Raw genomic sequence first — 25,192 nt, 5'->3', positions numbered from 1 at the left:
CCCCCCCCCAACTACCTCCCCACATCTCCCAGATCCACCCTCCACGTCCCCAAAAATTTCAAGGAATAAAACAAAACAAAACCGAACTTCCCTGTATCATTTGTCACCTAAAACAAAAGTCCATCTGCACAGTCTCCAAAGATCTGTTCACCTTCTAATGACTGGTTCCCGTTCTAAAAGGAAGGTCTTAGCTGGAGTGCTGGCACACGTATACCTTTGATCCCAGCACTGGGGAAGTAGAAGCGGGCAGCTCTCAGTGAGGCCAGCCTGGTCTACTTAGGTGGTTTCAAACCAGCTACATTGTGTGACCCTGTCTCAAAAAGAGGATGTTCTTTAATTCAAAGGAGATGATGATTTCGAAAGTTAAGAGATGTTTTGTGTTGCTTGTTCTTTGGTGCAAAACTCTATGGAGCCCGGGCAATGAGAACAGCTGCCTTTAATCCGTGTTCAGATAGGTTATTAAGGCCTGACTCCAGGACGGGAGTAAGCTGAATGCCAGCAGTGGAGAACCCTCCACCTTGCCCGCCAGTGATGCCCACGCAGAGGGCGGAGTCTTGGGCCGCGCGTCCGTCCGTCCGTGCGTGCGTCCGTGCACGATTTCCCTCACTCCGCCCACAGAGTCGAGGCGCCCGTCAGAAACCCTGACTGCAGAGTCCTCCAACAACAGCGGATTCCGCAGCTTCTCATCCCAGGCAAGGTCCCGCCTCCTTGCAGCCCGGAGTTTCCTCCAGACCGGAAGTTCTTTTGCCCCGTCTTAGTGGCGCCCAGCAGCAATCGGAAGCTTCTCTGCCCCTACCTTCTGCGCGGAGCGCCCGGTCTGCGCAGGCGCAGTGCGGCTCAGGCGGAGCTGTGGGAGGGGAGTAGGTCCGGGGGCCGGTCCCTGAAGATGGCGGAGGCGGGGGTGAATTGGGGGTCTCCCGGCAGAGTGCAGGTGAGCTTATTTGCAAGGGGACGGCTCGAGGAATGCGGCGGCTTTCGGGAAGAGGAGCTATTTATGCTTTAACGTTGCAGGCTGGGCATCCTGGCGGCAGGTGTTGGGGCGTTCAGGACCCGCAGGTGGGGCCTGCTGGGCGAGGGGACCCAGTTTCCCTGGAGAGGGTCGGCGGGCTCTGGAAGGGGCCGGCGGGCCCGGGGGGGGGGCAGGCTCGAGGGGGCGCCGAGGTCTCCGGACAGTGGAAGACTGTCCGAGTGCAGGAAGGCTGGAGGACGGCGGGAAGGGCGACCCTGGAGGTCTGTTTGGGGACAGAGATGCCAGCTGTCTAGCGTACACCTGACAGGACTTGGATGACTTGTAGCCAGGGAGAAAGACTCAGGCTTGTCTAGGAGATGGATCAGGTACATAATCATAGTCAGTTTAGAATCTACCGACATACGAGGACACCGAGTTAAAGAGTAGGGATTTGGGATCGGAAGTGAAGCCCTTTTAGGTGTGTGTATCAGTGGGTTCAGCCAACGGGAGCTCTTGCCAGGGCCTAGAGGTCGGTTGGCAGTAATTGGGGTTTTAGGGTCGTTCCGTGGGGATGAGCTGCCTGGTAAAGGAAAACAGTGCTTTGCTGAGGGTGGGGCCAGGGACGTGAAAAAGGGTGTTAAAACTTGAGAGAAAATAACTCGAGTCCAGTTAATGTTGGGAAAAGTTGTTCGGGGTGGTGCTAGCTGTGTAGTGGGGGAAATAGACTCCGCAGGGCTTGCTGTTTTGTAGGACTGGTGGGGAAATTCTTGGAGAAAGAGCAAGTAGGCTTGACAGTTGGGCTGGCTAGCATCGGTATCACAGGGAAACTGACCGTACCAATGAAAGACAGGCTCCAGTCCTGGGTACAAAAAAAATGAGGGCTGCCATGCAGGTGAACCACTGAATGAAAACGAATAAAGGGGTGCCCCCTACTCATCAGTGCCCTTTAGGGAAAAAGCAGTGAGCTGGTGTTCTCCTGTTTTCTTCCTCCATTCTTTTTCTGGATTTGTAATCCTAGTGGTTTTATTTGTTTTCATGGGACTCAGCTCAGCAATGTGTTATGGAATGACCAGTCTGTGAATCATTTGTATTTGGGAACAAGGTTGATGCTTTCTAAACTGATAATTGTGTTTTTAGATGAGGACATTGAAAAAGAAAAGACAATGTGCAGTTCAGTTAAGAATAGTGTTTTCATTGTTTCTAGAAAATTACCCTCAAACAGTAGAGTGACATTTTCAAGGACTAAGCCTTCTGTTTAAAGCAGTAAGTTATGTGACTGTTGCTTGCTTAATTTTTTTCTGTATTTGGGTTTTAATGTGGAGAGAAAAGAGCTTCAATGTAGTCAGGGAATACTTTTTGCTCTCCAGCGTTCTAATGCATCTAGGCTGAGAGTCTTATCTATGTGCTTTTATTTAAAGAGGGTTAAACCATGTCGTTGAATTGTGTTTTTGTAATGTTGGTGCTTGCTCTGTTTTGTGAATGTTGTTTTAATGAGCGCAGCATGTGTTGAAAAAAAAAATGGGCGACAGTCATCAGCGGATGCAAAAACTTACCTATGTGACCACTGATTGCTGGAAAATGAATAATCTTGTTTGCTTATACTTGTTAAAAATCAAATGGTCCTTAAGTTACTAGATTTTAACCAGGTTTGGGGGTGCATGCCTGAAATCCCAGTTCTTGGGAGGTGGAGGCAGGAGAATCAGAAGTTCAAGGTCGTCTGTGGCTAAGTATTGAGTTTGAAGTCAGCCTGGGCTAATGAGACCCTGCTTCAAAGACAAACAAAACAAAACAAAAACAAAAACAACAACAAAAGCCTAGATTCCGACTGGTTGTTGCTATATTTCCTTTGTGGTTTTTTTTTTTTTTTTCAAATGCTTATTACCTATAAGTTGTTGGAGGGCCAACATAAACCTCTATTTACTTGTAAAATGCCTAGAATCACTTCTGCCTCTCTTTTGTCCAAAAGTAATGTTATCAGTCCATTAACACGAATCACATGGGACAGTATTTTTCCAGCTTTGATGATTTGTCATTGATCTTGCCAAAACTGTGTGAACTCTTTTTCTGTGTCCATTCATGTACTTTATGGGAATTGTAGATCAGGGCTCAAGGTAGAATACTGCGTGTTCTCTGGTAAGTTTTCTCTTAGATTGTGCAAAGAATTGTTTTTTAGTTAATAGTAGCTCATGAGTAGGACCTTAAAAGCAGTTTCTTGTGCACCACCTACATTGTTCATGTGTTTGTGCAGGGCAGTGGAGGGGACTCTGTTCACGGAGGCAGCCGGGTTAGCCCAAATATGGCTACCTGGTAACAACTTGGCCATCTTGCAAAGTTACCCAGCCTGGTTTGGTGGCCCTAGTCTGTAATCCCCACACTCTGGAGGACAAGGAAGGAGAATCAAGAGACTTGACGTCACCCTTGTCTACATAGTGAAATCTTATTTTAAACAACAAAACAAAACTACACATTAACCTATCTGACTTTGTACAATGGGAATTAAAAACACCTGCCTGTTTATTAACGTTGACTCACGAGGAGCCATTGAGGTAATATGCTTTAAAATTATTTGTAATAATCTAAGTTTTTTGGTAAAATTTAAAAATTCAGAGAACCAAATTTCCATTTGATATAATATTTAAAATCATAGCTACATTTGTTTTAAGAAAATGTGAATCACTAAAGAGACTTTAAAATAAATTATGCTGCATTTGTTCCCAAAGCCTTTACAATATCCCACCCTCCTAGTGCAATACAGAGATTATAAGCATGATTTTTTAAACTGTATTTTTACATTTTTTTTGTTTATTATTACTGTTATCATCAGTGTATATGTGGGGGAGAGACAGCACATGTGTGGATGTTGGGACAACTTTTGAGGAGTTGATTCTTTCCACCTTGGGCTTCTGGATCTGACTCAGATTGTCAAGCTCCGTTACCCTTGGAGCCACCTCACCAGCCCCATGGTTTTCTTCTAATAGGAAGGAACTTTACTATTGTCTAGGAGGTAGTGAAGATTTTTCTGGGATTTCCTATCTGTTTGACCAACCTGGTTATTGAAGGTATTTATATGTAATTGTCACAAAAAGATCCAGAAATGACTCCCTCCTCCCCAGATTCAGTACTCCATTGCTTTTTGTTTTGTTTTGAGGCAGTGTCTCATGTATCCATGTCTAGCTTTGAACTTACTATGTAGCGGACCACAGCCTTGAATTCCAGATCTTCCTGCCTCCACCTCCCAAGTGCTGGGATTGTATCCTGCTCCAGCTCTAGTATGCCCAGCTAAATTAACTCTTTCTGGGAATGTTCATTCATCTGAAGACTTTGTGACACTATTAGAGTGAGTGGGAACTGTTGGGTTGATTGTGCTTCCTTCCCTCCCTCCCTCTCTCCCTGGCTCCCTCCCTCCCTCCCTAGCTCCCTCCCTAGCTCCCTCCCTCCCTCACTCCCTGGCTCCCTCCCTCCCTCAATAGGTTTGGGCCACCATACCAGCTTGTATGCCTGGCTTGATGGCCCATTTGACTTTGGATACTGGAGAATTTTGAGTATGTGTATGGACTCTGAAAAGAAATGCATACATATACATTTTGTTTTTACTTTGCATGGACTAGATGGTCGTCTGGCCCCCTTCCAGCCCCTAAACTTTAGGACATTGATGGTGAAGTATTGTGGCCTTTATTTTTGTCCCTGGTAATTATATATCATTGTGCTGTGATGTAACCACAGTTAGTCCTTTAGTTCTGCTTCAAATAAACATGAAACAAATGCTATGTTTTCTTAGAGAAGAGTTGTGGGGGTGAAGCAGGAACTGAAGAAGGGCTGCCAGGAAAGGTCAAATAAACAGAAGTGGAAAAAACACAAATGAACGGCTCCCAGTGTCTTCAGGAGACTGGCAGGATGAGGAAAGAGTCTCCAGTAATCAGCAGCTCCATTGGAGGACAGAACCTCCCTCAGGGGATTGGGAAATACTGTGGGTAAAATTTTGGGTATCACAAGCAGGGAAGGCCTGCATTTAGTGGCCAGGAGCCAGGGATGCTAAATAATATGCCAGGCTCAGAACAGTTTCCACACAGCAAGAGATGCCCTGACCTAAACTCACCAAGGCTTTGCTGGGAATTTCTGGCCAGCTATCTCTGGAAATGGATGGGACTGGCTAATTAAAGTAATTTATTTTTCTAAAAATACTGTTGAACCAAAGGTATATGTTGCTGTTAATTCCACTTTGGAAAGACTCATAGGCAGAGCAAGTGGTTTCCTGACTCTGTTACTCATGCTGTATGGAGGGCTAAGATGTCTATGCCTGCTTAGAGTCTAGGCAGTAGAGTACACTGTTGGTCTCATGAAGTGTGGAAGGGAGCCATCTGTGGTATTTTGTGTTTTTTCTTGTTGTTATTTTATACTTTACAGCGTCTTGTTCACCTTGATGTAGTGTATGTGTATTTCTGCTCTGTAGGGCTGGAGAGATGGTTCAGTGAGGAAAAACTGGGCCTGAGCCTCAGCACTGCACAGCTGGATTCAGTAGCACACATAAGCTCAGATCTAAGAGTAGGGGTCCATTTATAAGGGGGCTGGTGGAGGTGGGAGGGTCAGAAGTTTAAGACCAGCCGTGGCTAGCCTGTGCTATGTGAAACCCCACCTTAAAAAACACAAAGCTTATTGTTTAAATGTTCATTAAATAAGATTGAAAATTATCAGTTTTCTGTTTCATAACAACAATTTCCTTAAGTTTCTTAATTACATTTATGGTTTTTTTTTTGTGTGTGTGTCTGTGTGTGCGTACATGTGTGGGCATGTACATGCAACATGTGTGTAGAGTTCAGAGGACAATGTGCAGGAGTTGGTTCATTCTGTCTACCACATGGATTCTGGGAATCAAACACTGCCATCAGCCTTGGTGGCAAGACCCCTTACCTACTGAGCCATCTTGCTGAGCCCGTAATGGCTGTGGACCATATATAAGCACCACTCTGAAATTGAGACATTGACTTTTGTTCCAAAATTTATGTTTAAGGTAGTTTGAAAATTAGAAACTTAGAGGCAGGTTATTTTAGATGATTAGATTTGCCTTTCAAAGGACTGCTGAGCTGAGCCCAAGAGAGTTAGATCCTGGAAGAATGAACCTGACTTCAACTATGTAGAGCACCTATCCCTGTGGGCTAAGCAGGAAGATTGCTTCATGCAGAGATACAGTGGAGATCTAATGGTGAATGAGACCGATGTAAAAAGTTTATAACTCATAAAGTAGCTCTATAGAGAATTACGAGGTAGCTGTTAGAAGTTCTGTCTGTGTGAGATGGCTCAGTAAAGCTAAGCCTGTGCTGAGTCTGACAACTTGGGTTTGAGTCTACAGGACCCACATGGCAGAAGAAGAGCACTGACGTCCACAGCTGTCCTCTGATGTCCACATGTGCACTGTGGCAAGCCTGCCCACTCACATAGTCACAAGACATGCCGCTTAGGTACTGACTTACACAGATGCCCAAGATAGGGTGTAGTTGATTAAGATGAAAATAAATGACAGAGCAAAATGCCAACCTAGTGTTTTCAAATTTCAAAACTCTTAGTATTCTTTGAGAGCAAGGTACATGGCCGTTTGAGAAGCTCACCATCGTGGAGAAAGCAAGGGAGTTGGATGATGGGTTTGATTCAAGCGATGCTTCTTACCAGGTGCATAGACTTAACCTTCCTTTGCTTGCCTCACTTGCAAGTATACTTAGCTCTCAGGGTTGTTGTTATTATTTTAGTTTTTGAGAGTGTCACAGCCCAGGATGGTCACACCATCCTCTTAGGGATATTGTGAGGGCTAAGTGAGACACCTGTGTCAGGTGCTTGGCAAGGTACATGCAAAGTCTCCCACGTGATTTATCTTTAACACAGGTGAAGGATCACTGCATTGACTGATTAGTTTGTGTTACTGCAAGGAAATACTGAAGGCAGGCTGACTTTGAAAAAAAAAAAAAAAAACAAACAAAACAGGTTTATTTTAGTCACCATTCTGGAGATCCACTGGCATAACTGGCTAGCATCAGGTGTGCTCTGGTAAGGATCTTGAAGGCAGGGGTGTGGGAGAAAGGGTGAGATCACATTACCAGCTAGGGAGCAAAGGCTCTGAGGTCTCTCAGTCTCTTCCCTCCCAGAGCAGTGCCCCACTAGCCTAAGAACATTCTTTTGGTGTGTGTCTCTTCCCCATTTTAAAAGATGTCTTATAGCCCTGGTTGGCTTCTAGCTTTCTATGGAGTTGAGGGTGACCTTGAATTCTTGATCATTATCATCATCAAAGATGTGCCAAACCCAGGCTGCCCCACCACCACCTCTAGGTTAGACCCTACCTCTTAAAGATCTCATCATCATAATGAGGCCTAAACTGCCAATACAGCAGTCTTGGGGAGACCCCAGCTGGACCCCAGCAGTCACTTTTGTTATAGGAGTGAACAGACACCTCAGAAGGCAGTTACTGGGTTGTGTTGCACATCTTGATGCCTTGCCTCTGCTTCTTCTGCTTCATCACAGTTACCCCATGGTTGCATCACTTGGCTGACCACACTGCTGTCGGTTGGGGGCACAGCTTTGGTCCTGGGAAGAGTGGCTGAGGTCTTGCATTTCTGCCTGGTATATGTGTAGGTGGGTGCTTGTTGGGCTGGTTTTCAAAGGACCCTTGGGTGCAAAAATTCAGCAATGTAAGCATAAACACAGGGATGGGTCCTTTTGTTCTGTGGACACTGTCCTCATGAGCAGGTCACATTTTATTATCAAAAACTCCATTGTCTTCAGTCCGAATAGGTTGGTTTTTTGGGACGTATAAGATACTAAGTTGCAACTGATGGGGTGGAGTTTAGGTGGACAATCTAGAGATGTGAGTGTTCGTTCATCTTGTAGATCCCAGTGGAAGTATTTTGGATTGCCTGGTTGTCTGTTTTCTGAGGTAGGGAAAACTTTTTCTATTATTTTAATGCTGAGGGGTAGGGTGTGTGTGTGTTTAGACGCTGGATATCTTCTGTTGTCCTCCACTCTTGTTTTGAGATAGGACTAGGCCGGCCAGTGAGCTCCAGGGTTCCTCTCGTCTCCTCCTCTCCACCACTGGCATGCAGCCCAGGTGCATGTCACCACACCCAGCTTTTTCCTGTCGGTGCTGGGGATCGGACTTAGGGCCTCATGCTTGTACTCTAAACACTTTACTAGATGAGGTGTCATTTCAGACATTGAAGATTTGTTTTTATTTGATGAGTGTTTATGTATGTATGCATGTGTACCACATGCATGCCTGGTGTCCACAGAGCCCAGAAGATGGCATCGACTCCTCTGGAACTGGAGCTACAGGCATTTGTGAGTTGTCATGTGGGTGCTGGGAACCTAGGCTCTCTGCAAGACCTCTTACTGCTGAGCCATCTCTCTAGCTCTCTGGCTGAGGTCTCTTAAGTCACCTGTTGTATCCTAGTAAATATACATGTAGCATTTTATTTTTTATTTTATTTTTTTACTTTTTTTGGTTTTTTCGAGACAGGGTTTCTCTGTGTAGCTTTGCACCTTTCCTGGAACTCACTTGGTAGCCCAGGCTGGCCTCAAACTCACAGAGATCCGCCTGGCTCTGCCTCCCAAGTGCTGGGATTAAAGGTGTGCCCCACCACCACCCGGCTATTTTTAATTTTTTTATAGCATGCATATAAAGGCTCTTTTAAAAGGTTTTCTTATTGAGTAAGTAATTTAAATAAATTAGTGTACAAAACTGTTGTTTCATTCTGTATCTGCCTAACTAGTACTGAAGTGTGAAAACTTGTACAATCATGTATCAGACACATGCTGATTTTTTTTCTTCTTATCTCTTACAGGATTTCTGGTAGGTTCCACATTCAGGCAAGATGTGGTACCATTGAAACATTGGTCTGCTTCGATTCACAGACAGGTCACCTTTTCCACTGAGAAGCCTTATTTTATTTTACGGCTTAGGCCTACTGGACTTATGAAACCATGGCGGAAGGAAAGACCGAGTCACCTGGGCCCAAAAAGTGTGGCCCATACATTTCCTCTGTCACCAGCCAGAGTGTGAATGTGGTGATCCGAGGGGTGGTACTCTTCTTCATTGGAGTCTTCCTTGCCTTAGTGTTGAACTTGCTCCAGATTCAGAGAAACGTGACACTTTTTCCACCTGATGTGGTCACAAGCATCTTTTCATCTGCATGGTGGGTACCACCATGCTGCGGCACAGCCTCAGGTATGTATGAGGCATTGTGTTCTGTGTTGCTTACAAATGAATAGGGTATTGTCTAAGTGACAGATGTGTGTCGGGGATTGAGGGTTGCACATGTGTGTGGGTGTGCTGCATGAACATATGTGTGCCTGCATGTTGAGGCCAGGGGTCAGTGTTGGGTGTCTTCCTCAATTATTCTCTAATTGTTTTCTGAGATACTCTCTCACTTAATCCGGATGCCACCAATTGGGTAGACTGGCATCTTGCCTGTCTTCATCTCTCCAGCACTGGGATTCTAGGTGTGTATCACCGCAATGACTTTTTAATAGGTGCTGAGGATCTGAATTCAGGGCTTCACGCTTTTGTGGACAGCACTTTACCCTCCGAGCAGAGTGGACTCTGTGAGTGAAGTTGGATATGTTTGGCACATGTATGCCATCATGTAGTGTGGCCCCCACCCCAGCTGTGGAGCATTTCTGTCATTCCCAGATTCTTTTATGCTCTCCTGCGTTCCTTTGTCCCCCAGCCTCAGGCTGCAGGGGCTCTGCTTTGTGTCCTCCAAGATCATCTCTGCCTTCAGTGTTGTCCTTGAAGTCATCCAGTAGGTACTCTGGGTACCTGACCCTGCACCTTTCAAATTTAACCATAAAACCAATCCTCATTTTTTTCGGGGTTGGGCAGTTAACATCTTTTGTTTTTCTCACTTCATCTAAATATTACTGTAAGTTATTTTGGTAATAATTCACTGTTGTTTAAAAGTTTTGATGTATGGGCTATAATTTTGTGTTTGAAGCAGACAAAAATTTGATAAGTGGAATAATTTCATTCAAGTTGAAAACATAATATATTTTTATATATGCTTTTATTCTTGCTGCCTGGTTTTTAAATGTACCAGAAGAATAGTAAATACTTGAAAAGATCAATGAGGTAGACTGTCTTTGCTCAAAATCCTGATAATCCTGTTAGTGACTTTGACTATTTTCAGTAGTGGCCTGTTGATGGCCAAGTAGAGCATTTCCAGATGCTCAAATGATGCTGAGCTCTGTAATGGACAGCTCTTTAGCTGTGTCCATTGACAAGGTCAATAGGTCAACACTGCTTTATATAATACAGTAATAGAAGGTAGTCATAGCCATATGGGAGAAAAAGGTTGTAATTCTATGTTGGTATTTAGTATACAGGAATGCTGTGCGACACAATGTGGGCACTCCTTGTCCTTCATCCTAGAGCTAGAGATTGCAGGTGTGTCTGTCCAAAAGCTGAGGTTGAGTGGTGAGATATCTTCAAGTAATTTCATGAAACCTGCTGGACAGTGACACAGCCCTGCTATGTGGACAGTCAGAGTCCATGTGGCTCAGGTAGCCTTGGGACTATTGGAACCCTCAGTTAAGAAGTCCTCACAATGCTTCATCCTGGTTTTCCTGGGCTAACAGTTCAAGTAGAAAAGAGAGTGTACATCTTATCACTCTGTATCTGCTGGGAGTCTCACAGGCTTCTGTGGTTCACTTCTTTTCTCTCATCCTCTTCTTTTTTTTAGAGGATTTTTGGGGGGGAATTTCTTCAATTGTTTTTGAATTAAAATATAATTTTCCCCCTTCCCTTTCCTTCCTCTGGCCCTTCCCATGTACCCCACCTTGCTTTCTCAAACTGGTGGCCTCTGTTTATATAATTGTTGTTTTACACACACACACACACACACACACACACACACTCCCCTAAACACAACCTGCTCTGTCCACATAATGTTACTTGCATGTGTATAGACATATAAATATTTGTGTAAACTCTTTGAGAATTTCATACATACGGAATTTTGCTTTTTATTTGTTTTGAGATAGGGTGCCACTGTGTAACTCTGGCCTGGAACTCACAGTGTAGCCCAGGCTGGACAAAACTCTCAGCAATCCACCTGCCTCTGCCTCCTGAGTGCTGAGATGAAAGGCCTGTGCTACCACACCCATCCCATCCAATGTATTTTGACCAGATTCACTCCCTACTCTGTTACCAACCCCCCCCCCCCATCCCAGCCTCACATCCTCACCTTAACTCCTTTCTGAATCTCACAGACTCCAAGTACAGTTTGTGCTTCCCATAGACTAATGGATGTGGAACTCTCCGTTGGATAGTGGCTACCCTACTTGGGGCCACATGCTTACAGAAAACTGATTCTTCCTCTCTCAGCACCCATCATCTGTCAGTAGCTCCTCAGCTAGGGGTCATCGTGTGCAGGCAGCCACAGCTGCTGTGAGTTCACAGTGCCGCAGCCCTGTGATACCCAGAAGTCGTCTCACCGGGGTCCTCCCTGACCGTCGGTGCCTAGTCTCTCTACACCATCTTCCCTGACGGTTTTAAAGCCTTGGAGGGAGGGAGTGTGACACAGATGTCCCATCTGTGCTGGAGCGCTCTGCAGACACTTCTCTGCGTTCTCACCAGTTGTGTGTTTCTGTGTTGACTGCCATCTGCTACACCAGGAAACTTCTCCAGTGAGGTAGATAGCTGCACTAGTCTACGCCTAGATACAGGTTTGGAGGGCAGCTTGATACTATGTCCATTTAGCAAAAGAATAGTCGTAGCTTCACCTCTGGGGGTCACGAGCTCCCTAACTGGGTTCTTGGCCAGATTTACATTCTCAGCATGCGTTTTCTTCTGGGGATCGCCCTAACATCCTTGCCATTATTGTACCCCTGGGCATATCTTCCCGTGCCGGTTACTGTAACTCACAGGCTCACGGCTAAGTAAGACTGCTGGTAAGTTTTCTTCCCCTGTGGTCTGTGCAGCACCTTTAGTACTATGGAAGCTAGCCAGCACGGAGGAAGCTTCCTGTCAGCACCAGCTTGATTTCTCCATGCCTTGTGACCAGAGTGTGATGTCTTCAGCACAGATCTAAACAAGCTTAGCAAGGCTGGTGTTATGTGTGGTGCACCAGAGCTGGCATTGGAAAATTTGTGTCTCTGAGATCATCAAGGAATCCTTCTAAAGGATATCTTTTTATAGTCTTGTTATATTTGAAACAGTACAATAAAAATCTTGTGCATCCCGAGCTGACCTCAAACTCACTCTGTAAGTGAGACTGGCCTTGAACTCCTGATTATTCTTCTTTCATTTCCTGGGTGCTGGGATTGGAAGCTTACTGTTACTAGTGCCAAAGAATAAATATTTTAAAAAGACAATTGCTGTATTGTGGCTAAAAGAAGTAGAGAAGTTGTCTCCAAAGTCACAAGTAGCCAGACCTGTGAAAGTCATGTAAAGGATTCTTCTAGTCAAGCAGTTCCTTACCTCTTTCCTAGTGAAGTCTCCATCCTCTTCATCCCTCCTCCACGGTGAGCCTGCACAGCTCACAGTGTTCCCTTTGGTGGACCCTCCTCCCTGTCCCACCTCCACGGTGAGCCTGCACAGCTCACAGTGTTCCCTTTAGTGGACGCTCCTCCCTGTCCCACCTCCACAGTGAACCCATACAGCTCACAGCCTTCCCTTTGGTGGACCCTCCTCCCTGTCCTACCTTTATGGTGAACCTGCACAGCTCACAACCTTCCCTTTGGTGGACCCTCCTCCCTGTCCCTCCTCCACAGTGAGCCCACACAGCTCACAGCGTTCCCTTTGGTGGTCTTGGCCCCACCCCCTAGGCTTGGAGATATTAGTCATTTTTTTTCTATCTTTGTTTTGACCCATCCTGCCTCCATGTTTTGTTGAGCACTCTGAGAATGATTGCCTGTCTCTGACACACAATGTGGTGGCATGGGTTTCCCAATCCTTAACATACACAGGGTTAAAGCCTTTTGTGGCATACTTTGGGCTGTTTTTATAATACTCTGAGCCTTTATGGGCCCCAGGCCTCCCTCCATGCTCAAACCTTAGTTTCCTGGTAATGCTGCTTGTCTCTGGTTGTGCTTTGGTTCCTCAGTCACCTCCCTTTGAGGAGAGAATTGTTTCCAAGCTTCTGCCTGCAGGGTCACTTCTTTCCAGACAGCCCAACAACACTTTACCCTGCTCATGTGCAGGAACAAGATGAAAGCCCTCAGCAGCTTGTCAGCACTTAGTCCAGCCTTCAGGAGTGCTGTGTCGCTTTGCCAAGAAAACACAGCTCTTGTTTATGAATGTGTACATGTCTGTGCGTGTATATGTGTGTTTGTGTGTGTAGATCACAGGACAACCTCAGCTGTTCTTCCTCAGATGCCATCTACCTTTTTGTTTTGTTTTTGAGACAGTCTCCCATGGGCATGGAACTTAGCAAGTAGGGGAGGCTGGCTGGCCAGCAAATTCTGGGAATCTACCTGTCTCTGCATCTGTGTGTGTGTGTATGTGTGTGTGTGTGTGTATAAGGTGTGTATATGTGTGGTGTGTGTGTATGTGTGATGTGTGTGGTGTGTATGTGTGTGAGATATATATATATATATATATATATATATATATATATATATATATATATATATATATATATGTGATGTGTGTGTGTGTGATGTGTTTATGTGTGATGTGTATGTGGTGTGTGTATGTGATGTGTGTGTGGTGTGTGTGTGTTTCTATATTTGTGTGTGTTGTGTGTGTGTGCTGTATATGTGTGTGAGATGTGTATGTGTGTGATGTATATGTGTGTGGTATATGTGTTTGTGTATGTGTTTGTGTATTTGTGCGTGTGTGTGTGTGTGTGTGTGTGTGTGTGTGTGTGTGTTTTAAAGTAGATTCTGGAGCTCAGACTCCAGTGCTTGGGCTCACACAGCAAGCATTCACTGACTCAGCCATCTCCCCAGCCCTCTTTTTTCCCTTTAAAATCCCCAGCAAATACCAAGAGCAAGATCCATTATGGGGCTTAAGTGTTGCTGAATGAAAACATGATCTGCTTCTGCTGTGTGTCCCGTGGAAGCGTGTCTTGCTGAGTGGTCTGGTTGTCCTTAGCCCGTGCCCCCTTGCTGGATGTCTAATTTAGCTGTGTTCCTTTTCCTGCCTCACTGGGCTGAGCACACCACCCCGAGAGAGTGATGGCTTACTACCAGTGCTGCACAAACTCCTTTTGTCTTTGCTCTTGGCAGATTGTTACTGGGAATCACTTAAAGATATCAGAAGACATGTGATTTTACATCAGAGAACCATCTGACTAAGCAGGATTGTATTTGCATATGATTTTACACAGCATGATTTTAAGTCTCTTGTTTAAAAAAAAAATGGTGCAGAGAGAAGAGGAAGCCCAGACATACTCCACTGAGCTCTCAGACAGTGGATCCTCACTGCGCTGTGTATATTCCTATCAGACTGCCATGCTTTTATTTCAAGGAAAGAAAGAAAGACATTTAATGGGAAGTGACGAGCTTCCCCAAACTCTCCCTGTCAGTGAGCAGCTGAGCACCGTGCATACTCAACGGACTTGGTTTTTATTGGCAAATCCCAAGGTTGGCAGCATGGCCATTTAAATTCCTTCTTTGTGTTTCCCCTTTTTCTTCTCAGTTGTCTCTCACTTGCATAGGAACAGAGTCAGTTTTGCTTACTTATACTTTGGCGCGTACATGTCAGCATCTCTGTATGATAATTCTTTACCTGTGGCGTCAGCTACTGAGGAAAATTGACTTGGAATGCCTGCTCTGGTTGCATTTTTACTCAGCCACAGGCAAACAGGAGAAAGATGCAGGGGATCTAGAGAATAAATTGATAGATAGATAGATAGATAGATAGATGATAGTGGATGATAGAGAGTGACTAGGTGGATGATAGATGATAGATAGTCGATAGGTAGATGCACCAGCATCGGAGTGAATCTATATATGTGTATGCATATGTTCTGTAGAGAATGGTAGAATCCAAATGAGCTGTTTGTGATGCCCCTTGAGGAAAAAGTGTCATTTAGACGTGTTTCAATTATTAGGCATGCTTGTCATTTTAATCATGTAGAAATTTAGAAATGCTGTCACTTCATCCCGTGGGATTTTTCAGTAGTACGTTTTAAATAGGACCATAACATAGATTTTCTTTGTGTCTGTGCATGTGTATGTAGAAGCATGTGTGGGTACACACGCATGTATGTATGCGGAGGCCCAGGGATAACCTCAGCTGTCACCCCTCAGACACAGTACGGTCCACCTTAGATTTTCTTGTTGGGTTTGCACTCAGTCCCTTGGGCTCACAAGGCAAGCACTTCACAAACTGAGCTATCACCAGGCACCGAGACTTACATTTCCTAGCAGCCAGTGGAGCTCTCTGCATTGCTGAGCTTTGGTCACAGGATGGCCTGTGAGCCACCTGTTCCCAGCTAAAGCTGAGGTGTAAAGAGCATGGAGCCATCTTTCCCACGCCGCTCCATTGCTCTGCTCACCAGTCTTCTCTTTCCCACGCCGCTCCATTGCTCTACATCTCCAGTCTTCTCTTTCCCACGCCGCTCCATCGCTCTGCTCACCAGTCTTCTCTTTCCCACGCCGCTCCATTGCTCTACATCTCCCGTCTTCTCTTTCCCACGCCGCTCCATTGCTCTACATCACCAGTCTTCTCTTTCCCACGCCGCTCCATCGCTCTACATCTCCCGTCTTCTCTTTCCCACGCCGCTCCATCGCTCTACATCTCCCGTCTTCTCTTTCCCACGCCGCTCCATCGCTCTACATCTCCCGTCTTCTCTTTCCCACGCCGCTCCATCGCTCTGCTCACCAGTCTTCTCTTTCCCACGCCGCTCCATCGCTCTACATCTCCCGTCTTCTCTTTCCCACGCCGCTCCATCGCTCTACATCTCCCGTCTTCTCTTTCCCACGCCGCTCCATCGCTCTGCTCACCAGTCTTCTCTTTCCCACGCCGCTCCATTGCTCTACATCTCCAGTCTTCTCTTTCCCACGCCGCTCCATCGCTCTACATCTCCAGTCTTCTCTTTCCCACGCCGCTCCATCGCTCTACATCTCCCGTCTTCTCTTTCCCACGCCGCTCCATTGCTCTACATCTCCAGTCTTCTCTTTCCCACGCCGCTCCATCGCTCTACATCTCCAGTCTTCTCTTTCCCACGCCGCTCCATCGCTCTACATCTCCCGTCTTCTCTTTCCCACGCCGCTCCATCGCTCTGCTCACCAGTCTTCTCTTTCCCACGCCGCTCCATTGCTCTGCTCACCAGTCTTCTCTTTCCCACGCCGCTCCATTGCTCTGCTCACCAGTCTTCTCTTTCCCACACCGCTCCATCGCTCTACATCTCCCGTCTTCTCTTTCCCACGCCGCTCCATTGCTCTGCTCACCCGTGGCTTTTGAATACTAGTTGGTTTGCAGTGTTCGTTTTCTTTTTTACTCTTCTAATTTATATTTAAATTTTAAAAGGGTGTGTATGTATGTGGAGAGATGGTGCTTACTGTTCTTTCAGAGGACCTGAGTTGGTCACATTGGATTACAACCTGTAATTCAGGGGATCCTGTGTCTTCTTCTAGCCTCCATGGCACCCAAATGCACATGGGTACTAAAAGGAACACATGCACACATACACATAAATTTAAGAAGTAATCTTTAGCAAATAAATGCATTTTTCCTGTGGGCTTAGGAGCTAGCTCAGTCAGTGAAGTACTTGCCTTGGGAGCATGAGGACCTCTGTTTGACCACTTATTACTCATATTTAAAAGAAAGAAAGAAAGAAAGAGAGGGAGGGAGGGAGGGAAGGAGGAAGGAAGGAAGGAAGGAAGGAAGGAAGGAAGGAAGCTGGACATGGTGGTCCGTGCTTGTAATCCAGTGTAGAAGAGGTGGATGCAGGTGAGTTTCAGGGCTTACTGGGCCACTCACCTAGCTCCAGGGCAGTGAGAGACTGTCTCAAACAGCAGAGTGGATGGTGGCTGAGCAGTGACAGCTAAGCTTGTTCTTTGATCTCCACATGTTCCAGAACACAGTCATGAACATGCATAAAACATACACATAAATGTTATGTCTTCTAAGTGAGGAAAATGCTGAGATTTGGCAGGTAAAGTTAGGGATAGGCTGAGGATAGTTGAGGTCTTAGTTGTGGAGATCTTGTACACAGGTACTATATGATCACTTACCTAGGTAGAAGTCAAGATGTTAGTTATTTCCCAAAGCAAACACCACACTGAGGTTTTCTTCTTACTTTTTCACAGCAAACTTACATATTATCTGTAAATTTGTAGTTTTTTTGTTTGTTTTTGAGACAGGGGTCTGACTGTTTTAAGTAGGCCAAGCTGTCCTTGAACTTCTTCTCCAGTGCTGGGATTAAAGGTGTGTACTGCCATAGCTAGGGAATCTGTGATTTTTGTGCACCCTGTGTCCGTCCTCTTTTCTGCGTGTAGAAGGACTGTCCCCTGCAGTCTTCTGTTGCCATTGGAGTGGTACTATGAGAAGGATGGGGTGAAAGTCTGTCAGGAGAGTGCTGGGTGCAGACAGGAAGCTGGCAGGACAGGACAGTCACGACCTTGGGAGCCTGGTGTGTAAGGATAGGCTGTTGTGTGAGTTCACAGGCCAGCTGCCTAGCTTCCCTTAGATTCTGCTTGTGATCAGTGAGGAGAGGGTAACCGTGGACCGACTTGGTGCTTTCAAGTCTCGAAGACACCATTAGGAGCTCTGGGAGTTGGTGTCTCTGGCTCCTGTGAGCTGCCCCCACCTCTCCCAGGGTGTACCCTTTAGAGTGCTGCAGCTTCTTCAGAGCTGTCCGCAGCGGTCTGCTACTCCTGGCTTCCTTTGGAAGGTAAGTTTAAAGATGCCAGCATAGCTCAGTCGTTCGGGTACAGTTTTCTTTTTGAAGAGCCTTGGAGGAGGTGGCTGGAGTGATTTGTGTAGTTAATTGCTGCCAATGCATTGCTGGAGCTGACTTACTTTTTTTTCTTCTTTTCACAGCTGTGATTGGGTTGTTGTACCCCTGCATTGACAGACATCTAGGAGAACCACATAAATTTAAGAGAGAGTGGTCCAGTGTCATGCGCTGTGTGGCGGTGTTCGTGGGTATCAATCACGCCAGTGCCGTATCCTTTATGAAACATGCAGTAATGAGGCAGCCTGCAGCCCTTGTGGTCAACTCTGATGTTCTCACTTTGTCACAACACAGTGCTGACCCAGTTGTTGAGACACCAGGGTAGCAAGTGTGAGGTTAGTGTAGGGGTAGAGCCTTGCTCGAGCGCGAGGCTGCTGATTCCTTACATGTACTTTTGTTCATTCAAAAATGAAATAGGTACATTTTCAACCCCCCACCCCTTCTCTTAGGATTTGCAGGTAAGGACTCAGGATTTGTGAGTAAGATAGTTTTAGGTACTCTTTTAAAAGTATAGTTTTAAAGAAGTTATACTGACATTTATTGGTTTTAATCACCACCAAAAAGCACCCTTGCTCCCCCAACTTCCATTACAAGATAGGGTCTCACTATGCTAGCAAACCCCGACTGTCTTTGACTTTTGACTCTTCCTTCCACATTAGCCTCTAGGTAGTTTTCTGTCTCCGTTGTTGTTTGTTTTGGGTTTTTCTTTTCAACATTTCTGCTTTGTTCATTGAGAAACAGTGTGACCAACTTGCTAACCTATATCAGTGCAATCTGGATCCTTACCAGTGATCTTCAGCTTCTTATCCTGACTTCTATTTTTCCTTCATTTTAATACTTTTTATTGAGTTTGTTCTTGGACACTTTCATACATTTTGTGTACAGCACACTCTGATACTGTGACCCCACCCTCTCTTCTATTATCTTTCCTCTCTGCTAGTCCTTTCCCCCCACCCTTGACTTGTCGATTTTTTTTTCTTTTTATTTGTTTTGATATCCACTGAATTTCACCTGTGTGGCAGTGGGTTTGGAAGCATCCTTTGGAGCTTAGAGGGCTCCTCAGTATGTACACATCTGAAGAGGATGATGTCCTCTCCCTCACAGCCCATCAGTAGCCAGTACTTCATCAGGGAGAGGTGGAGGAAGGACCCCATGAGCCTCTCTCTAGCCATGATCAACTATCCACAGGCCCGTTGTCGACAGCCATACCTGTGAAGTCATTTCTGCGTTAGCTGTGCCATGTCCAGAAGACTGTTCACTGCCCTCCCTCCTCATCCTCAGGCTCCATATATCCTCTCCACATCCTCTTCTACGGTGACCTTTGAACCTCGCAGGAGTAGTGTAGAAGTCCTGCGTAGGACCAAGCACTAACTCAGCCCTTACTCTTGGCACTTGGAGCAGTCATCTGCCTCTGTATTCACCCCCATTCGTTTCATTGCAAAAAGAGACTTATCTGATTAAGGATGGGTGGGGGCAAATGTAAAAGTTTACAAGACATCATGGCACCATGACAGCTTAACAGCAGCAGGATCACCCCCAGGACCCAAGTCCTCCATAGCCTTGGGTTTGTGACTGCGTTTAGTACAGGTCTGAATTCTCTCTTGTGGACTGAGCTTGGAATATAAGAAGAGAGTGCTTGGTGCCCACATAACCGTGATACCACTATTGCACCTGTGCACATATCTTGCCTAGCAGGTTGGTATTGTAAATCATAGGGCTCACAGATCAGTAAGGTGCCTTTTCTCCCCCACCAGCTAGTATAGCGCCTTCAGCTTTATGAAAGCTAGCCAGCAGGGGAAAACTTTCAACTGAGTTGGGGCTTGATTTCTATTCACCTTGCAATTATATATTACACCTTATGTTATCTTCAGCAATAGAGTCTTATCACCAACTAGTTCTGGTAGGTAACCAAGAGGAATAGCAAGAGCCTGAATTGTCTTGGAAGTCTCTGGGGCCTCCTTGGCCAACAACTCATGAGGAAGTGTCTCACACTTGGCACTAGGGTTTTCATTTAGTAGCCCTTGGCTGTCAGGCGTAGCATTATCCGGACATGCAGGATATCACCCTTCTAATTCATTCTCTCTCTAATTTAAAGATTTAAAATTGGCTTACAAACTGCCAAGCCTCTGTATGACTTTTTCCTACATCTTTCCCTGCCTCTCCCCTCTGCTTTTCATATGGGTGCTAGGATCCTAGCGTGTCTTTCTGCCTGCACAGCAGCCCCTTTTCTCCACTAAGCCATCTCCCCAGCCTTGTTTTTTTCTTTTTAGGTGGAGGAATTTGAACAGCCCTTTCTACAACGTTAAAAGCCTTAGCATTTAATATGTGTTTTTTGGCTTTGTTCCCTTTTCCCTTTGTTTCTATGTGAAATACTTAAACATAGCAATCTTAGCTGCCACGTCAACCCTTTAAAGAAAATAGAAGATGTTTACAAAATTTATAGCAAAGACTTTTCATATTAGGTTACTTAGGGTTTGAAAAACCACAAGGTATAGCTTCTGAAATTGATATATTTGATTGATTTACCCTAAAAGCCTCCTTATTGTGCTAAATAACTTAATCTAGTTAGCAAGATGAGCCCCATTACTATTGTCTCCTGCTGTTTATTTATGTGAATGCCTCTTGCACAAAGGAATCAGTGCTGAGAACCTTGTGTTTAGAGTGTACATACAAGGACAGCTAAAAGAAGAGAGAAACTTTCCCAGATGGACTGTTAGTTTCTTGATAAATCAGCCACTCACAAGGACTGATCTTTAGAGAGTGGCATACAGCTGTCCTCAGAGGCTGAGGACTTGGCAAGTGGGGGTTTTGTATGTTGCTTTAGTGAGAATGTAGGAATGGTGAGGGAAAAAGTATGATATCCCTGGAATCCGGAAATGGCTTCATAGGCATGTTTTTGGGGACAAAGAAATGAGAGACTTTTGTAGTACTGATAAGGCCAGTTAGTTTGGTCCGATCTCTAGTCCAACAAGGAGGCAGTTACAGAGCCAAGGTGGAGCCTTTGAGGCATAGAAAATTCCCTTTTAATGACACTCAGAATTAATTTTGTTAGTCTAATCTTTTAGAAAAAAAATTTAAAAACATCAGAAAATTGAATTCATAAAGCTTCATTCTGCCTAGAGATTTTTGAGTAAAAGGGGCCATATATTTGTGAATAGATGCTTAAGTGTGTGCCAGAAATAAAATATCATCAGAGCAAAGTGCCCTGCTAGAAAGTTGCAGGCACTAGAATACTTTGACGGGGGGAAGGTAATGTTCACTTCAAGGCTTTATCCTCAACAAATTAAAACCAGAGCAGTTGACATAATAGAAGGGATGCTATGTCCTTGGTGCTCTTGTTCTGAACTGCATTATTATAAAATGTGTCTGTCAGTAAATCACACAGCCAGTGTGGTGCCCTGTTAATAGCTGTCAGCTCTTCTGTTTCCAAGTTCCTGTATGATTTTCAAGTACTTCTAAACCTTTTGAGAAGTATTATTGGTTTTCTTTCTTTTTCTTTCTTTCTCCTTTTAAAGGTGTGTTCTTCTAGCACTACTGTCCAAAGTGCACAGTTACCTGTTTAGCCACAAAGGTACTTCCTAGAGAGTGCCTGACTTTACAATTAGGAATGTGTATAGCCTTTATTTTTTTTCCTGGATGGGTTACAAGAAGGCAAGATCTGTTAATGCCCTCTGCATTTGGAATTTAGACATAGTTTTACTTGATGATACTTTAACGTCATGGGTTGTGATAGAAGGTTGAGGACATTCCAGAAGAATCAAGTCCCTCCAGAGTGACTTCTCTCATTCTAGAGAAGGGAACGGTTGGTGTCACCTGCTTCCTTATTGTGTGATGGCTCCTTAGCACAGGTCTCAGAAAGTAGACTTTGATAACAGCTTCCAGTTTTCTCTCACGCTGGCCGCACTGTCAGTCGGACTGTGGTGGACTTTTGACAGATCTAGAAGTGGTTTTGGCCTTGGCGTGGGCATTGCTTTCTTAGCAACTGTTGTCACCCAACTGCTAGTCTACAATGGTGTTTATCAGTAAGTATTGACCTTCTTGTTACCTGGTTGCTATGTAAATCATCAGAAACTGCATTCAGAATTGAGGCTCTCAATGGAGTTCATCAGTCTAATGTACAGTATCACTTACCTTCGTTATGCTTGTCTTGAGTGCCCTTGGTTTTGCTCCGTGGGTTATTAAAATATTTCTGTTGTTCTAGATACACATCTCCAGATTTTCTCTATGTCCGTTCTTGGTTGCCATGCATATTTTTTGCTGGAGGCATAACAATGGGAAACATTGGTCGTCAACTGGCAATGGTAAGCTGAGGTGCATGATACCATTCTTCATAATGGCCATCAGTCAAGGGAAAGCATCAGTGAAGACAGTTTCTTTGCACTCGTTTATACTTTCATTGAAATAAATCATTTGGAAGAATTTAATCTGAGGAGTATTGATACTTAAGGAACAGCTGGAGAGAAAAGGAAAACTAGGTTATGGGTGGTCTGATAGAATTAGTGATACTTGATTCTTGTTGCTTTGTTTTTGTTAGTTTACAGTTTTCTAGTCCATCAACTAAGAACAAATCCTTTTTTCTTGATTCAGAGTCTCAAGTAGCCCACCTTGTCTTGAATTCACTATGTAGCTTCTGGTCTTCCTGCTTCCAGCTCTTGAGTGCTGGGATTACAGGCCTGCACCACTACCCTAGAATTATGTGGTCCTGGAAATTGAACCCTGGGCCTCTTTCATACTCAGCAAGCACCCTTATCAACTGAGCCACATCCTCAGCCCCTAGGACATGTTATTATAGTGTTTATAAACTAAGACTATCTCAAGCTGATCAAGATGCTCATTTTAGTTATGAAGGGGAAAGACACTGATAACCCCAGTCACGGGTCCAGAGTCACTCAGGGACATTCAGAGGCCACAGCAGCAATTGCTCTTACTTGAGTTTGGCTAGCTGGGAGAACTGTGATTTACTTGCTGTCATTTTGATAGTCTGAACACCCAGTTCTAACTGTGTTTCTTTTCTTTTGAATGTTAACTATTCATTTTGGTAGCTATATTTTGTTTTAATTTGGATCCTTTATATTGTAATATATTTTTCTGTTAAATCATAGAGTGATTTGAAATAATGATTTGAATTGAGCACTGTCCTGAAGCTCATGACTTACCCTTGGCTGATCTATGAGCACAGGAGAGACACACTGTGCCCTTTGTAGTAAGGGGTTTCCCTGCATCACCGGCTGCTGTAACCTGCACTGTGGAAATTATGTTTTTTTTTGTGTCCTCCACTGCTGCCTGTACCTTTTCACTTTGAGAATGCCACTGTGTAACTCTTCATTCTCTGAGGAATAAAGTGAACATATTAAGACATTCATTTTTATAGCTTTGTAATTTGTTTGGAAGTTGCAATTCACAAGTGATTTTAAATGTTAACTTTTGACCTTTTAACCTTGCAGTATGAATGTAAAGTTATTCCTGAAAAATCTCATCAAGAGTGAAGAATGCAAAAAGCAGTCTTTTCTCTAGGAAGCCATGGGAAAGCAGCGTGTATATGATAGGCGCACCAACGAAACTTTGGACTGTAAAATTGCGAGGATGCAGTTTTTCCTTGATGGTGTGTGTGTATGACACACACGTTTCTGCAGTCTGTGATTGCTTCTGTAAATCAGTTACCAACCTTTCGGTGTTTGAGTTCAATAAATGTAAGATATATGTGCACTACATGAAGATATGTTTATGAGTACATGAAATTTCTAAATTTTTGAAACATACCATGTATCACAATGTTGATGTGCCAAACTATGCTATTACTGTCACAGAGAATAAGAATGCTTTGAACAATTTAGAAATTTAGTGAAACAGAAGAAGAAAGCTAAAAACAAACCGAACAGAAAGCAATGGGTAGCTGGTCTTACCTCTCACTGACTGTTGTGCCTTTTCCTGTTTCTGATCAGCTGTGTGTGGTACGAGCACTCCACGTGTGCTTTATCTCTGTTTCAGAGTTTCAATCTTAACTGTATTAGCGATGCACTTCCATAGATGGTGTTAAACTGCAGTTATGCAGGCATCCAAAGACTACTTTTCTATGTTGACAGACTTCACCAGAGGTGTATGTGATATTTGATGTCAGGGGGCATTACCAGCATTAACCTACTTTGAGTCTAAATTTGGAAAAATGTAACTAAAAATTAGGGGATTTGACTAGATAAATGTATTTGGGGAATACCATGTGGCCTTTTCTCTGCCACAGAAACCAAAGTGATATTTGCTGTTACTTGTTCCTGAAGCTCACTGCTTTAGCACATGGATGATTAAGGAACACCAGGCAGAGAGATCAAAGTGAAGGTTCTGAACTACTGGGGTCTAGAAAGCAGGCCATGCTGGTGGGGCCGGGCCGTGGAACTGACTAGCTCTGGCAGGCCTGAGTTTGTTGCCTTCACAAGTGCAGTCTGAGGATAGTGGATGCAGAACTCCCTGTGTGCTGCTGTCTGCTGCTGAGTGGATCTGTCCTTGGGGAATGACTGCAGGGAACACTCACAGAGTTTCCTGGCACGTCTCATTAACAAGTCCTGCCATTTACTTACAGTTTAAGTGCAGCAGCTGACGTTCCACTTGCTCTTCCTTTCTGAAATTGTTAGTTATCTGGCACACGAGGGTAAATTATTCTGAGTACTGTGGTGTGCGTGTGCTTATGGGTTGAATGTGTGAGAGAAAATGTATACATGTGTCTGTGTGTGCATGTGCCCATGCGTTCCTACAGTGTCAAGTAGATATTTTAAATCTTTTTCTTTTAAAGCAATGCTGAAATCTTGTACACCAGAGTGTAATGTGCTTTATGTTCTCAGGCTAAGAGTGTGAACATCCCAAGAGTACTCCACATGGAATATTTGTACACAAGGCTAATGGTAGGAGCGGAGAACACAGCACTATTGTTTGTTAGTCTGTCTTTCAGATGCTATTCATTTAGAACAAATGAGGTCTATTTTTAGAATCAAATTTGTAAACTGTAAAATCTTTAATAAGTTATAAGGTCTATGATATGTTTTCTTTGAAAATTGCAGTTGAAAGCAAGATGTATTAAATATGTAATTATCACCATGTGTGAGTCCTTTTTTCTTCATGATAAATATTAAGATACGGGACTGTAGGCTAATCTTATAAAATTAATACAGGTGGTTGGATATGCTAAGAAATGGTGAAAGAAAACTCAGCAACGCCATTGGGATAGAAGGATGATCAAATGGAAGTGATAAACAAAAGGTAATTCTGGCAAGAATAAAATGGTTTTTATTATTTTAATACCACATAAATCTTTCTGCACTTAGGAATATGGCAAACATTGTCAATGGTGTGTCTCTGCTCTCAATAT

General features: G+C 44.4%; 1 protein-coding gene across 2 annotated transcripts; it reads left to right on the top strand.

The window, feature by feature from the left end:
* Nucleotides 1-647: 647 nt before the first annotated feature.
* Nucleotides 648-24,921, top strand: Insig2 (insulin induced gene 2). Of its 2 annotated transcripts, none has more exons than XM_036202847.1 (6): nucleotides 648-931; nucleotides 8,773-9,155; nucleotides 17,922-18,046; nucleotides 21,691-21,857; nucleotides 22,037-22,136; nucleotides 23,280-24,921. In XM_036202847.1, the coding sequence occupies exons 2-6, from the start codon at nucleotides 8,912-8,914 to the stop codon at nucleotides 23,319-23,321; spliced, it is 678 nt and encodes a 225-aa protein (XP_036058740.1). In that variant the 5' UTR covers nucleotides 648-931; nucleotides 8,773-8,911; the 3' UTR covers nucleotides 23,322-24,921. The 2 variants fall into 2 exon arrangements, with proteins under 2 accessions (XP_036058740.1, XP_036058741.1); XM_036202848.1 differs by lacking the exon at nucleotides 648-931 and adding an exon at nucleotides 3,218-3,495.
* The last annotated feature ends 271 nt before the right edge of the window (nucleotides 24,922-25,192 follow it).

This window comes from Onychomys torridus, chromosome 11 (assembly GCF_903995425.1).
Source record: "Onychomys torridus chromosome 11, mOncTor1.1, whole genome shotgun sequence".
Classification (NCBI taxonomy): domain Eukaryota; kingdom Metazoa; phylum Chordata; class Mammalia; order Rodentia; family Cricetidae; genus Onychomys; species Onychomys torridus.
The sequence above is the reverse complement of the archived record's forward strand: the minus strand, read 5'-3'. Positions and strand labels throughout refer to the sequence as shown.

Coding starts and splice junctions, on each gene's coding strand:
- Insig2 (XM_036202847.1), top strand. CDS start 8,912: ATGGCGGAAGGAAAGACCGAGTCACCTGGGCCCAAAAAGTGTGGCCCA. Junction 9,156..17,921: donor ATGCTGCGGCACAGCCTCAG/GTATGTATGAGG, acceptor TTCTTTTCACAG/CTGTGATTGGGTTGTTGTAC. Junction 22,137..23,279: donor TTGGTCGTCAACTGGCAATG/GTAAGCTGAGGT, acceptor TTAACCTTGCAG/TATGAATGTAAAGTTATTCC.